This window comes from Leuciscus leuciscus (genome assembly GCF_965113295.1).
Source record: "Leuciscus leuciscus genome assembly, chromosome: 15".
In the NCBI taxonomy this organism is placed as follows: domain Eukaryota; kingdom Metazoa; phylum Chordata; class Actinopteri; order Cypriniformes; family Leuciscidae; genus Leuciscus; species Leuciscus leuciscus.
In genome coordinates, this window is record NC_138739.1 from 1,690,001 (window position 1) to 1,705,565 (window position 15,565).

A 15,565-nucleotide genomic window follows, 5' to 3' on the forward strand; every position below is an offset into this window, starting at 1 on the left:
GGAGAGCTAATCAAATATTTCAACTCTTTGACTTATGTGGCAAGTATCCGTGTAATAAGCGGATAATGTACATCCAGCCGGCTGTTATCTCAGAATAAACCCCCTTCAGGTGTGTGTGTGTGTGTGTGTGTGTGTTATCTCAGAAAAAAACCCTCAGGTGTGTGTGTGTGTGTGGGTGTATGTGTGAGTGTGTGTGTGTGTGTTATCTCAGAATAAACCCCTTCAGGTGTGTGTGTGTGTGTGTGTGTGTGTGTGTGTGTGTGTGTGTGTGTGTGTGATCTCAGAATAAACGCCCTTCAGGTGTGTGTGTGTGTGTGTGTGTGTGTGTTATCTCAGAATAAACCCCTTCAGGTGTGTGTGTGTGTGTGTGTGTGTGTGTTATCTCAGAATAAACCCCTTCAGGTGTGTGTGTGTGTGTGTGTGTGTGTGTGTGTGTGTGTTTTATCTCAGAATAAACCCCTTCAGGTGTGTGTGTGTGTGTGTTATCTCAGAATAAACCCCTTCAAGTGTGTGTGTGTGTGTGTGTGTGTGTGTGTGTGTGTTATCTCAGAATAAACCCCTTCATGTGTGTGTGTGTGTGTGTGTGTGTGTGTGTGTGTGTGTGTGTGTGTGTGTGATCTCAGAATAAACGCCCTTCAGGTGTGTGTGTGTGTGTGTGTGTTTTATCTCAGAATAAACCCCTTCAGGTGTGTGTGTGTGTTATCTCAGAATAAACCCCTTCAGAGGTGTGTGTGTGTGTGTGTGTTATCTCAGAATAAACCCCTTCAAGTGTGTGTGTGTGTGTGTGTGTGTGTGTGTGTGTGTTATCTCAGAATAAACCCCTTCAAGTGTGTGTGTGTGTGTGTGTGTGTGTGTGTGTGTGTGTGTGTGTGTGTTATCTCAGAATAAACCCCTTCAAGTGTGTGTGTGTGTGTGTGTGTGTGTGTGTGTGTGTGTGTGTGTGTTATCTCAGAATAAACCCCTTCAAGTGTGTGTGTGTGTGTGTGTGTGTGTGTGTTTTATCTCAGAATAAACCCCTTCAGGTTGATGAAGACCTGATCCTGATCGGGTTTATTCTGAGATAACAACCGACTGGATGTACATTATCACTTACTTATACAATATTCTCTTCTCTGATGACGAGGGTGGGACAGCCTGTCACTCACATGAGATCAGCCAATAGCAAACCACAACCATCCAACCATCCACTCAATTTCTCACACAATCAAGCCCCGCTCACATTAGTACTTGTTCCTGAGAAGTTTCACTCGGATATACGACACAATGGAGAAGAGAAGTACAGAATACCCACTCTTTGCTGACAGTACCTGGTAACAGTCCTCACACACACACACACACACACACACACACACAAACACACACTCAGTACCTTGTAACAGTCCTCACACACACACACACACACACACACACACACACTCAGTACCTGGTAACAGTCCTCACACACACAACCAGTACCTGGTAACAGTCCTCACACACACACACACACACACACACACACACACACTCAGTACCTGGTAACAGTCCTCACACACACACACACAGTACCTGGTAACAGTCCTCACACACACACACAGACACACACACACACACACACACACACACACACACACACACACTCAGTACCTGGTAACAGTCCTCACACACACACACACACACACACACACACACACACACACACTCAGTACCTGGTAACAGTCCTCACACACACACACACACACACACACACACACACACACTCAGTACCTTGTAACAGTCCTCTCACACACACACACACACACACACACACACACACACACACACACACACACACACACACTCAGTACCTGGTAACAGTCCTCACACACACACACACACACACTTCTTCTTTCTTCTTATGCAGTCCATCGATTTCGAAGATGACATCACTTCTAGGATGCGTTGTTGGAGTGCTGAGGCAGCCGCTGCTGTCCGCGGTGCCATTGAAGGTGGCTGTGAAGCCCGATCCGGGAGCCACACGTCCTGCCGCAGTCAGGACATGTGAGTGCTGAGTCTGGGGATGGGTGTGGTTGTGGCTGTGTGCGTTGGTGTCTGCGCTGACGTAGCGCAGTTCTGTGTTGGGCGCGCTGTGATTCGATCTGTTGGGCCCCCAGATCGCATGCAGAGCTCCATGCCTGACGGTTGGCAGCTGTTGTTTCCAGGACTCCAGGGTTGATGCCACAGCTTTTTCAGGGACCACTTGAGGTGGTCCTTGTAGCGACGCTTCTGACCCCCAGGTCTCCTGTTGGCTGCGTATATCTGCCCATAGAGGACCTGCCGGGGTAGGCGGTGGGAGGGCATGCGGATAACAAGTCCAACCCATCGCAGTTGCGCCTAGCAAGGGTTGCCTCCATGCTGCTGGAGTTGGTGCGCTGTAGGGTGTCCGTGTGGGGGATTTTGTCTTTCCATGTGACACCTAGTATGCGCTGGAGGCATCTGATGTGAAAGCCCTCGAGACACCGAATATGCCTGCGGTAGGGAGTCCAAGCTTCTGCACCAAACAGCAGGGTGGAAACGCAGACTGCCTGGTAGACGGCCGCTTTGGTGAAGGTACGGAGATCTTTATTAACAAAGACTCGAGATCGGAGTCTACCAAACGCAGGCTGTGGGCTAGGAGGGCACCGTCATCAGCGTATTGCAGTTCGTGAATTGTGGTTGTGGTGGTCTTGGTGATGGCTTGCAGGCGGCGGAGGTTAAAGAGGTTTCCGTCCAGACGAAACTGTAGGCAAACACCATCATCAGGGCTGAGGGAATTGCCGGAGAGGAGGGTGACTGCTGCCAGGAAGAGATTGAAGATCACTGGAGCCAGTACACACCCCTGTTTCACTCCTACCTGCACAGGAAAGGAGGGGGATTGAGATGTATCCACAATCACACAAGCCTGCATGCCATCATGAAACTGTTGTAGGATGTCAGGAAACCTTGGTGGCACCCCAAACTTCTCAAGAATGACCCAAAAGACTTGCCGGTCAATGGTGTTAAAAGCCTTTGCCAGGTCGATGAAGGCAATGGACAGGTCTTTGTTCTGTTCTCTGGCCTTCTCCTGCATTTGGCGTAGTACAAAGATCATGTCAGAGGTGGGCCGATCCTTGCTGAAGCCGCACTGTGACTCAGGAAGGATCCTCTCTGTGATGTGCTTGGTAAGATGGAACAGCATGACCCTTGTTAATACTTTCCCTGCCACAGAGAGCAGGGATATGCCACGACTGTTTCCACAGATGGACTTGTCATCCTTTTTCTTGTGGATGGTAACAATGTGTGAGTCTTTCCAGCCTTGTGGAACAGTTTTTTGTGCAGTTGGTGGAGGTTTTTGGTGAGCAGGTACCTGCCTTTTTTAGAGCCTCTGCAGGGATTCCATCAGGACCAGTAGACTTATTGTCCTTGAGGCTTTGTATTGCTGCCAGGACTTCTGAGAACCTGAGAGGGTCATCAAGCTCATGCACAGGTGGGAGCTTTGGGAGGCGCTGCAGGACAGTGGGGTCAGTTGGATTGTTTTGGTTAAGAAGGGTGTTAAAATGTTCAGCCCAACGCTCAAGAATTTCTTGTCTGTCCTTGTGCAGTAATGTGCCGTCTGTAGATCTGATAGGGTGATTCTGTGTTTTTGGGGTCCATATAGTGATTTTACTGCATCGTAGAAAGCTTGAGAGTTGTTGGTTTTCCTAAGCCACCAGTCATTCTCCATTATGCGAAGCCGTCGTTGCACCTCAGCACGGATATTACTCCAGTGTGAGCGTAAAGAAGGAGATTGTGGATTGGAGAGGTGGGCAGTGAGGGCTTTACGCTTCTCCTCCAGAAGGCTGAGTATTTCGAGGGAGTTGTCGTCAAACCAGTCCTGGTGACGTTTGGAAGTAAAACCAGTTGTGTCAGTAGCGGCTTGTTGTATAGCTGAGTTATGATTAGCCCATGTGCTTTCAGCTGTATTGTGTAGGGGATGAGTGAGAGCGGAGGAAAGGTTATCAGCCAAGCAGCGACGGTACGATGCAGTGATGTCAGGGGATTTTAGGGCTCGAGAGTTGAGCCGTCTTGAGGGTTGGTGCCTGGTGTGTTGAGGTCGGACCTTTAGGTGTATCTTGGTTCTGATCAGCCGATGATCTGTCCAACACTCCGCCCCACGCATTGCTCGAGTGATGGAGATTTCATGTAGATCTTGTTGCCGGGTTATAATGCAGTCCAGTAGGTGCCAGTGTTTGGATCTGGGGTGCATCCATGATGCTTTGTATTTATTTTTCATTTGGAAAGTTCTGTTGGTTATGACCAGTTTGTGCTCAGAGCAGAGGGAGAGGAGTCGCACACGCACACACACACACACACACATACTCAGTACCTGGTAACAGTCCTCACACACACACTCAGTACCTGGTAACAGTCCTCACACACACACACACACACACACACACACACACACACACACACACACACTCAGTACCTGGTAACAGTCCTCACACACACACACCCACACTCAGTACCTGGTAACAGTCCTCACACACACACACACCCAAACTCAGTACCTGGTAACAGTCCTCACACACACACACACACACACTCAGTACCTGGTAACAGTCCTCACACACACACACCCACACTCAGTACCTGGTAACAGTCCTCACACACACACACACACACACACACACCCAAACTCAGTACCTGGTAACAGTCCTCACACACACACACACACACACACACACACACACTCAGTACCTGGTAACAGTCCTCACACACACACACACACACACACACACACACACACACACACACACACACTCAGTACCTGGTAACAGTCCTCACACACACACACACACACACACACACACCCACACTCAGTACCTGGTAACAGTCCTCACACACACAAACACACTCAGTACCTGGTAACAGTCCTCACACACACACACACACACACACACACACACACACACACACACACACTCAGTACCTGGTAACAGTCCTCACACACACACACACACACACACACACACACACACACACACACACACTCAGTACCTGGTAACAGTCCTCACACAGAGGAATCCCAGATTTAGTGTAGTAGAGTTTGGCAGCCAGTGGAGCGTGGCACTGCCGGCACTGGAAGCACGAGGCGTGGTACGTGCGGTTCAGAGCGTCGATGGCCGGTTCAGACAGCAGCACCAGCTTACGGCAGAACCCACACACATCTGAGGCACACACACACAGCAGCTCTGAACGACTGTCCTCTCACAGGATTATTCCAGTTATCAGGAGGATTCTCACCAGTGCAGTGCGGTCCGGCTGACGGCTCCTTCACCATCCCTCCAGCAGGGGGCACCGATCTCTCTGGCAGACTGACCTCTGCAGGGGCAACCGTGGGTCCGGGCTCGGGGTCACAGGGGTCATGTGGAGGAGGGAGTTCATCAGAGTAACTGCTTACAAACACTAACAGATCAAGAATCAATCAGCAAATCCTCTTTACTAACACACGCAAAATATAAAGCCATATTTGCTCTACAGCAAATCTCAACTGCGAGATTTTTTTATGAAAATAAAATATAATGTATATATTAGGGCTGTACGATTAATCAAAATGAAACCACACACGCCTTGGCAAAGGCTGCGATTATTTAACATGCAGCTTGTCAGTGAAGTACGGCTCTGTGATCGGTGGTAAATGCTGAACACCAGAGGGCGCTCTTGCACACACACACACACACACATCACATATCCCTCCGAACACCAGAGGGCGTCTCTCACACACACACACACCACATATCCCTCCGAACACCAGAGGGCGTCTCTCACACACACACACACACACACACACACACACCACATATCCCTCTGAACACCGGAGGGTGTCTCACACACACACACACACACACACACCACATATCCCTCTGAACACCAGAGGGCGTCTCACACACACACATCATTCCAGACACACACACACACACACCACATATCCCTCTGAACACCAGAGGGCGTCTCACACACACACACACAATATATATTCCTCTGAACACCAGAGGGCGTCTCACACACACACACACACACACACTACATATTCCTCTGAACACCAGAGGGCGTCTCACACACACACACACACACACACACACACACATCATTCCAAACACACACACACACACCACATATCCCTCTGAACACCAGAGGGCGTTTCACACACACACACACACACATCATTCCAGGAAATCTCTATCGCTGTAGCTGAATAAACAGAAGATTGAAACGCTTTGATTTATTAAATGTTGTCTTTTCTTGGACAAGAGGTTCATAAATGCTTCTCATGTTTGGAAAGATGTTTTTACGAGTTTTGCCTTTTCAAATCCACGTTATAAGCGACTCAAACTCGCAGTGCTTTCAGATGGAGCAGCGTTTGCTGAGCCGTACATCAACGACAAGCTGCGCATAACAAAAACAATCGCAGCCTTTGCGATTTCATCACCAAATCAGTTTAAGCGCGATTTCATGTTAATTGCGATTAATCGTGCAGCCCTAACATATATCATCGCCCAGCTCTAACTTGCTAAATGCAACTATAAACATGAAGATGATGTGAAGCTCTCTTCACCGTCCGGTGTGCGTGCGCTGTCCCGCCTGCAGGGGCCGGCGTTGGGCTGGGCGTACAGCGGGCTGATCCGCTCCTCGTGCGACGCTGAGCTCCGTAGCCGCGGCTGCTCTCGTGTCGGGCTGCTGCTGTGGACCTGAGCCGTCGGGGTGACGGTCGCCCTGAACGGAGACGCCAGAGTGATGAAGACAGACGACACCACCCTCTTCTGAGGGGCCGCGGACGCCATGATGCTGAAACAGACCAAACGACTCAAATCAACTCAGGAACAGAATCAAACGAACAAAGCTCTGTGGAAGAGATTTCTGCCAACGCTATTTCAATGCTGAAGCAACAGCTGACATTATTTCACACTGAATTATTTTTTAATAAAAACTGTTTCATTGCACATGGAGTTACTGAACACTTTTACATATATATTTACTAAATAAATAAAATAATATACAAACTACATAGATAAATTATACAAACAGAAAAAAACGAAACAAATTATATAAACTTCAAAGTACATAAACTATACAAACTATATCGTTTTTTATAAAGTTTTTAATGTGTTATACTACACAGTCTTTAATAAATTAGGGACTGAGGTGGAGCAGGAGGACCGAGGGAGCTGGAGGACTGAGGTGGAGCAGGAGGGCTGCGGTGGAGCAGGAGGACTGAGGTGAAGCAGGAGGACCGAGGGAGCTGGAGGACCGAGGGAGCTGGAAGACTGAGGTGGAGCAGGAGGACCGAGGGAGCTGGAGGACTGAGGTGGAGCAGGAGGACCGAGGGAGCAGGAGGACCGAGGTGGAGACGGAGGACAGAGGGAGCTGGAGGACTGAGGTGGAGCAGGAGGACCGAGGGAGCTGGAGGACTGAGGTGGAGCAGGAGGACCGAGGTGGAGCAGGAGGACTGAGGTGGAGCAGGAGGACCGAGGGAGCTGGAGGACTGAGGTGGAGCAGGAGGACCGAGGGAGCTGGAGGACTGAGGGGGAGCAGGAGAACCGAGGGAGCTGTATGATCGAGGTGGAGCAGGAGGACAGAGGGAGCTGGAGGATCGAGGGAGCTGGAGGACTGAGGTGGAGCAGGAGGACCGAGGGAGCTGGAGGATCGAGGGGGAGCAGGAGGACCGAGGTGGAGCAGGAGGACCGAGGGAGCTGGAGGACCGAGGTGGAGCAGGAGGACCGAGGGAGCTGGAGGACCGAGGTGGAGCAGGAGGACAGAGGGAGCTGGAGGATTGAGGGGGAGCAGGAAGACAGAAGGAGCTGGAGGATCGAGGTGGAGCAGGAGGACCGAGGGAGCTGGAGGATCGAGGGGGAGCAGGAGGACCGAGGTGAAGCAGGAGGACCGAGGGAGCTGGAGGACCGAGGTGAAGCAGGAGGACCGAGGGAGCTGGAGGATCGAGGGGGAGCAGGAGGACCGAGGTGGAGCAGGAGGACCGAGGGAGCTGGAGGATCGAGGGGGAGCAGGAAGACCGAGGGAGCTGGAGGATCGAGGGGGAGCAGGAGGACCGAGGTGGAGCAGGAGGACCGAGGGAGCTGGAGGATCGAGGGGGAGCAGGAAGACCGAGGGAGCTGGAGGACCGACGTGGAGCAGGAGGACAGAGGGAGCTGGGGGATCGAGGGGGAGCAGGAAGACCGAGGGAGCTGGAGGATCGAGGTGGAGCAGGAGGACCGAGGGAGCTGGAGGATCGAGGGGGAGCAGGAGGACCGAGGTGGAGCAGGAGGACAGAGGGAGCTGGAGGATCGAGGTGGAGCAGGAGGACAGAGGGAGCTGGAGGATCGAGGGGGAGCAGGAAGACCGAGGGAGCTGGAGGATCGAGGTGGAGCAGGAGGACCGAGGGAGCTGGAGGATCGAGGGGGAGCAGGAGGACCGAGGTGGAGCAGGAGGACAGAGGGAGCTGGAGGTCCGAGGTGGAGCAGGAGGACAGAGGGAGCTGGAGGATCGAGGGGGAGCAGGAAGACCGAGGGAGCTGGAGGATCGAGGTGGAGCAGGAGGACCGAGGGAGCTGGAGGACCGAGGTGAGGCAGGAGGATCGAGGTGGAGCAGGAGGACCGAGGTGGAGCAGGAGGACAGAGGGAGCTGGAGGACCGAGGTGGAGCAGGAGGACAGAGTGAGCTGGAGGATCGAGGGGGAGCAGGAAGACTGAGGGAGCTGGAGGATCGAGGTGGAGCAGGAGGACCGAGGGAGCTGGAGGATCGAGGGAGAGCAGGAGGACCGAGGTGGAGCAGGAGGACCGAGGTGGAGCAGGAGGACCGAGGGAGCTGGAGGACCGAGGTGAGGCAGGAGGATCGAGGTGGAGCAGGAGGACCGAGGTGAGGCAGGAGACAGGAGAAACAGTGAAGGACTGCTCCAGGCACAGAAGCTGGAATGACGGTATGTCCGTTTCTGTTTTACTCGCTATGAGGGTCCGTTATTCTGTCGCGGAGCGGCTGTATTGAAGTGCAGGACGAAGAAGTAGGAACAAAAATACAATCTTTAATAAATCCACAACAGAAACAGGCAGATAACAGGAGTGATAAAACAAACACAAACACAAACACAAACATAGAAACACATAAACACAGATGATAACGGACAAATGAACTAGAGAAACTCAGGGCTTTAATACCGGCGCTGTAATCAGAGATCCAGCAGAACAGGTGTGAGCAATCAGGGACTGCGGAAACTTATAAAAAAAACAAGGGAACTAACTAGGAATTCAGGGTAAAAACGAAACTAAAACCGAACATATATGTTACAACTAAGAATTAAACAAATTTACAAACTATCCAATCTACATAAAATTAAACTATATAAATGAACTAAACAAATTATATAAACTTAAACTATATACACTATACAAACATATGAACTTTCCAATCTACATAAACATAAATTATATAATATTACTGAACACTTTTGCACAGAGAAAAGATAAAGTAAATAAATAATAATTAAGCACACACTTATAATCCGTCAGAAAGTGAATTAGACGTGTTTCTGGGCGTGTCCGAGTCTTCAGTACCAAAGTCCAGTCAGTCAGTCAGTCATGTGTCGAGCGATGGAGATGTGGGTCGAATGTACGTTGACGTACAGAATAAATCAGAAAACACACACGTGTTGAGTGTGTCCGAGGCTTCACACACTCTCTCTCTCTCACACACACACACACACACACACACACACACATGACTGAATGACAGATGAAGAGCAGAACTTCACACAAACACTAGTTCATATGGTGAACCTCTGTTCTCTGTCCAGCTGTTGAGGAGTCAGAGGTTTGAGTCTGATCACGTCTCTTTTCTGTCTCGAACATTAGCCTACCTGATAAAACCGCAGATCAAACTCTTCCAGTCAGTCGTTCCTGTTTCCTTGCGATCTGTGTAGAAGAGAGAGAGAGAGAGAGAGAGAGAGAGAGAGAGAGAGAGAGAGAGAGAGAGAGAGAGTAGTAGCAGTAAGGATCGTATCTGCACGAGGACACGCCTTTTCCTCTCTCACTCTCTCTCTCACACACACACACACACACACACACACACACACATACTCTCTCTCTCTCTCTCTCACACACACACACACACACACACACACACACACACACACACACACACACACTCTCTCTCTCTCTCTCTCTCTCTCTCTCAGATCAGCAGAAGTGAAGAGTTAAACAGTTACTGACTGACAAAGCACAGTCAAATGTGTAACACACACACACACACACACACACACACACACACACACACACACACAGGCAGTCATGCATGCCTACAAACACACAAAGGCATGCAGTTACTTGAACACACACACAGATAAGCAGGAGCTGAGCTGGAAAAGGCAGGTACAGTCACATCCTGTTGCCTCAGTGTGATAAAGCAGTGAAAACTGTGTGTGTGTGTGTGTGTGTGTGTGTGTGTGTGTGTGTGTGTGTGTGTGTGTGTGTGTGTGTGTGTGTGTGTGTGTGTGTGTGTGTGTGTGTGTCGTCTCATTGTTCTGTCAGTGTTATTTTCTCTACCTCCCTCAGTGTGTCTGCCCTCTTTTCTCTTTTCTCCTCCCATCCCCCACTTCACTCCTTCCCTCTCTCTCTCTTTCTCTCTCTCTCTCTCTCTCTTTCTCCCTCTCTCTCTCTCTCTCTCTCATTCTCTCTCTCTCTCTCTCTCCTTCTCTCTCTCTCTCTCCTTCTCTCTCTCTCTCTCTCTCTCTCTCTCTCCTTCTCTCTCTCTCTCTCTCTCCTTCTCTCTCTCTCATTCTCTCTCTCTCTCTCTCTCTCTCTCTCTCCTTCTCTCTCTCTCTCTCCTGCATTAGACTCTTCACAGGGAATGACATGAAACAAACGAGCTACACAAACTAAATAAACCTGATGTGAACTAAACTAATTATAAAAACTATACACGTAGTAATAATTTCATTGATAATATAATATAATTTAGTAGTGTGTTTGTGATGTATCTTGTTGTAAAGCACATTGGTCAACTTTGTGTATTTAATGGTGATTAAAAAAAATTGCCATTGCCATGTACAAAATATATAAACAACTATACAAAGTACACTAAACTAATTACATAAACTTATCTCTTAAACTCCAAACTACTATATAATCTTCAAACTATATTAACTTTACAAACTATCTAAATCTAAACTATATAAACAGACTATATAAACTACGCTAACTTTATGAACTACACAACATGTATCAGCATTTATCCTCGAGAAGAGGGGGAGGGGCTGAGGAATGCGTCGGTGACGTCACTGCTGCGGGAGGGCGCATGCGCAGCCGCGATGACATCATCCGAGTCCTGACACAAGCTCCGCCCACAGGACAGATGAGGACTCTGATTCACACACTCTTCATCATCTAATATCTCGACAGTCACACGTTTATGAGCGCGACCTGAGCGACGCTAGGCTTTAGAGACTTATCAGACTCATGAGGGCTGATGTAGCTCTTGAAATGGTAATATAAAGGTTGTTGGTTCAAACCCTGAGTCATGAATCATGATTCACCTTTGAGCTCCTCAGCGAGACGTGCTTTAACCGGTTTATCCAGTGATAGCGGCTTTATCTGCAGTATATCTATCAGATAAACATGATTCATGAGCTTCTCTGAGGTACAATACAAACACCACAACAAATTATTCAATTCATCTGATTCCTGTCACTCACACAAGCAAAGCGTCCTTCATTTCTATTTGTATTGCCCTTTTTTCTGTTTCTTTTTGGACTGACTTTCAAATAGACGTGAAAAAAATAATATTTATTTAATATGAATTATTTAACAATGTTTCATTGTTTTCAAAACCCATATTTTTCTGAAAAACAAAGTTATATTATTAACCTTTTATTATTTTGTCAAAGTTTTAAATTTATAAGACAAAAATAACTCCTCGTATATATATATTACCTGTTATAACACCGATTTCACAATATACTTCAAACCTCTTTCAAATAAGAGATCACAAAACAAAAAGCATAAAAACTATACAAATTTGAAAGCTTTTTAAATTCATGCAAATGCCCTAATATAATATAGCACTTTTTATTACATTTTTATATAAAAAAATATCTATATTATTTGTTTTATTTGTAATTTTTACATGTTCTTTATATATTTTAGTTGTTGTTGTTGTTATTCCGTGTTTATACACTCTGAACTGTATTACAATGCCTTGTCTTTTTCTGCATTGTACTTGTCTTTAATTGAAGAAGGGAAAAAAATCCTTCACTTCCTGTTGTAGATTAAAGTGTAACTCTCGCCAAAATGCAACCTAGGGTCTTTTAGTTAGTCTTCCCGAGGCAAACTTCCGTGTAAAAGCATCATTAGAATGGAAACTCCACTTTTAAGTTTGACCAGAGCCAGTCTACGGAGAGCCTGTCCACTCCCTATTAAGCCCTATTGTACCGAATTTTGGTTGTAGTTCCACCAGAGTTCCACTGGGGGCGCTCGCCATGAGTGCAAAATGAATGGGAGTCTATGGGGCTAGACGGCTAAATTTGTCTCTTTCACCCGATTGCCGTTGAGAAATCTCAGATGTGATTGTAGATTTTGCAAGTTCAACATGGGTTTTAGGTCGAAAGTTGAATGAACGAGTACTTATGTCGTTTTGATTTCTTACAGGTTGAGTTGTTGTTGCCCATAACACGCTAGCATTCTGCTAATGACGTCAGCATTCTGACGTCATTGACATTTTGAAAGACTTTTTTAAATCAAATAAGTGACTGTAAAAAATCTAACACCCAGCAATGTGTAATTTCTTTGCATCTCCTTTCGAATACAACATTCAAATTACTAGACAAAAAATTATATCCTGAGAAAAGTGGATTTTGAGGGGTATACCGCCATTGACCTCCATTCATTCTGCACTCGTCCTGTGAGCGCCCTCATATGGAATCAGAGTGGAACTGCAACCAGTTCAGAAGCCGGAAGTGTAGTGAGAGTGAAACTTCTCGCCATATTAGACATTCTCTGGTTTGACCGTATTTTCGTTTTCGGTCACATCGCCTTTAGAACGGCAGAGCTCGGGTCAGTCAAATATAGTCGATCTCCGAATGCGAATGAACTGACTCTGAATTTTAGTATTGTTTCTTATATGAGGATCCTTTTTTAAATACAAGATCAATATTGATTTTCACTAACGACAAAACAACAAATTATCCGTGAGTTTATATGGAGCATTACTCTCCTCCTGTTACGCTCTGGTTACGCTGCATTCGGGGATCGACTATTTTTGACTGTCAGAATGCCGGCGGACGGAAACCACAACAGCGACAGTGAGTTGTTCAAAACTTTCTCTTTAGTAAATTAGTTCCCAGTAGTAAACTATAGTGTTCACAAACACTGTCCTCAATGCTGGAGTTCATGTGTAGAGCCGCTGGTGACACTTCCAGCACAGTTTCATGTTGTGTCGAGCCTTCTTAGTGTTTTAGAAATAGCGATTTCTGATGCTATTATAGTCGAGCCCCGAGCACTCCCATTCACTCCCATTCACAAGACAATCTGACCGAAACTTAAAAGTGGAGTTTCCATTCTATTCTATATACATTCATTCCCGGCAAAAGGCGTAAAGATGATTTTTTTTCTTCTCAGATCTGCTGATGATGGTTATTACTGGTGTCTCACGATAAAACTAGAAGAAAAGGAAGAGAGTAAGTGGTTCCCAACCTTTTTTTTTCTGAGACCCCCTTTTCCCCAAGAAAATATTTTAGGGCCCCCCTTCACATTTAATGATATTATCGCTCTTGTACGCTTGCAGCAAGGATGACAGAATATGTTGTTTTTAAACAAACGGTACGTTTACTATAACCAGATATGTGCATAAATAATAGCCTATAATATTGAAAATACAATAACAAAAACATTAGTTGGCCCTTTGTAATTTAAAAACGTAAGCCTAGGAGTAGCCAATAAATTGGCCCTATTTGAAATGCAATAACAAAAATATCAGTATTCACACTTGTGTGTAGGTAAAAAAAAAAAAGAATATAGGCTATTACTAAATGACTTCTGTCTGGGACCTCAATACTTGCATGTTATTTGTGAGGCTTTATCAATGTGAGGCTTTATTTTTGGCGCTATAGGGAGCGATAATAAACTTTACGTTATTAACTAAACGTTACTATTAATACTAAACGTTTATTAACAGAATAATGCGTCTTTCGGAAGAACATTGTAGCCGGAACTACTTCTCTCTCTGTGTGCGTCGATGACGAGTCACGCAGGTACTGGGGCCTGTTTCAATAAGGAGGTTCAACAAACTCTGAGTTAAAACTTGAACTCTGAGTTGACTTACCCTGAGATGGGAAACTCTGAGTTTTTGGTTTCAGAACAGCTGAAATGAGTTAGTTCAATCAACTCTCTCTGAGTTGACCTACTCTGAGTTAAGCGCGTGCACCACAACTATAAAAAGCCATTATCAATGGAGCGCAGATATTATGAGTCACCATGGCAACAGCGCCAGACAAAAAGAGCTCTGCATATTTCTCACCAGCAGAACTGGATGTGCTTCTGCAAGCATATGGAGAGTACGAACATTATTTCATTTATAAGTTATAAGTTTACATTTTAATTACTGTTATACAGTGATAGGTGTAATTAATTACCAAGTAATCTAAATACTGTAATTAATTAAAGGGATTACTCTTAATTCTTCTGTAATTTAAAGTTGAATCTGATGTAATTGTATTAGACTATAGAACAATTCTGTATAGGCTATTTAACATACATTTTTAAAAGGTATATTTTTAATGTAACCTTCTCCCTCCACACACTTTGGTCAATTCAAGAATAATTCATGCAATTGTATTTTGTTTATTTGAAAGCATTAAAAGTGCAGTTTCTTGTCTCTCCTTGTATTGTTCAAGTGGTTGAGGTTGACGTGGGATTTAGTAATTAGTAATAAGTAGACCAATAATTTCTAAAGATATTCATTATTACATTAATCTAATTACACTGTTGAAGATGTCATTTGTAGTTAGTAATACAAGTAACTTACCCAACTGTTATAATATCAGAGGTGAAACTGGAAGAACAGTATGTTATTCAACCTCATTTTAATTTTCATGTGCAATCCTGCAGGTATTAAAAGAACATGGCAGCAGCTGAAAATTAAATATAAAAACATAATTCAATCAAGTAAGGCTTGAGCATATCATAGGTGTAGGCTACCTGACTTTACAAACATGTGACATATTAAATAACTAAAGCATCCAGTGTCTAGCAGTGCAGCAGCATTACGGCTGAGGGAATTCCTGGACGGACTTCAGAGCCAGTCCCAAAGATCCAAGGGCCTTCATAAAATGTAAGAGGTTTACATAATGTGTTATTTTTTATATTTCCATTTATTTTACTTTGGGTTAGGATTTTTGTTGGTCCCAATAGATTCTGATGGTAATATCTGTCTTTTGGAGCCTCCTGTCCCAACAGAACCCCAGGCAGTTGTAAGTCGCCTACTCAATACACCAGAAGTTATGACAAATAGTGTTATAAAGTGTACTGACCAAATGCTCATCACATGGGGATAAATAGTTTCTGCTGCCACAG

The 15,565-nt window shown here is 46.1% G+C and overlaps 2 protein-coding genes across 4 annotated transcripts in view; one reads left to right on the plus strand and one right to left on the minus strand.

Annotated features, from left to right (window-relative positions):
* The window catches only part of fblim1 (filamin binding LIM protein 1), a 15,829-nt gene extending 5,228 nt beyond the window's left edge, over positions 1–10,601 (minus strand). The window contains exons 1-5 of one of the 3 annotated variants that reach the window (XM_082138755.1): positions 10,544–10,601; positions 9,859–9,913; positions 6,572–6,801; positions 5,260–5,421; positions 5,014–5,183 (exon numbers count right to left, since the gene is read on the minus strand). In XM_082138755.1, the coding sequence (XP_081994881.1) occupies positions 5,014–5,183; positions 5,260–5,421; positions 6,572–6,801; positions 9,859–9,913; positions 10,544–10,586 (660 nt within the window). In that variant the 5' untranslated portion in view covers positions 10,587–10,601. Of the gene's footprint in view, positions 1–5,013; positions 5,184–5,259; positions 5,422–6,571; positions 6,805–9,497; positions 9,765–9,858; positions 10,048–10,543 lie in introns of those variants that run through there. The other 2 variants (XM_082138756.1, XM_082138757.1) reach the window with 2 other exon arrangements.
* Positions 7,567–9,489, plus strand: LOC309474862 (uncharacterized protein; the record flags this gene model as incomplete). Its single annotated transcript, XM_082137479.1, has 3 exons — positions 7,567–7,918; positions 7,983–8,644; positions 8,791–9,489. The coding sequence occupies 3 exons, from the start codon at positions 7,567–7,569 to the stop codon at positions 8,866–8,868; spliced, it is 1,092 nt and encodes a 363-aa protein (XP_081993605.1). The 3' UTR covers positions 8,869–9,489.
* Positions 10,602–15,565: the final 4,964 nt, after the last annotated feature.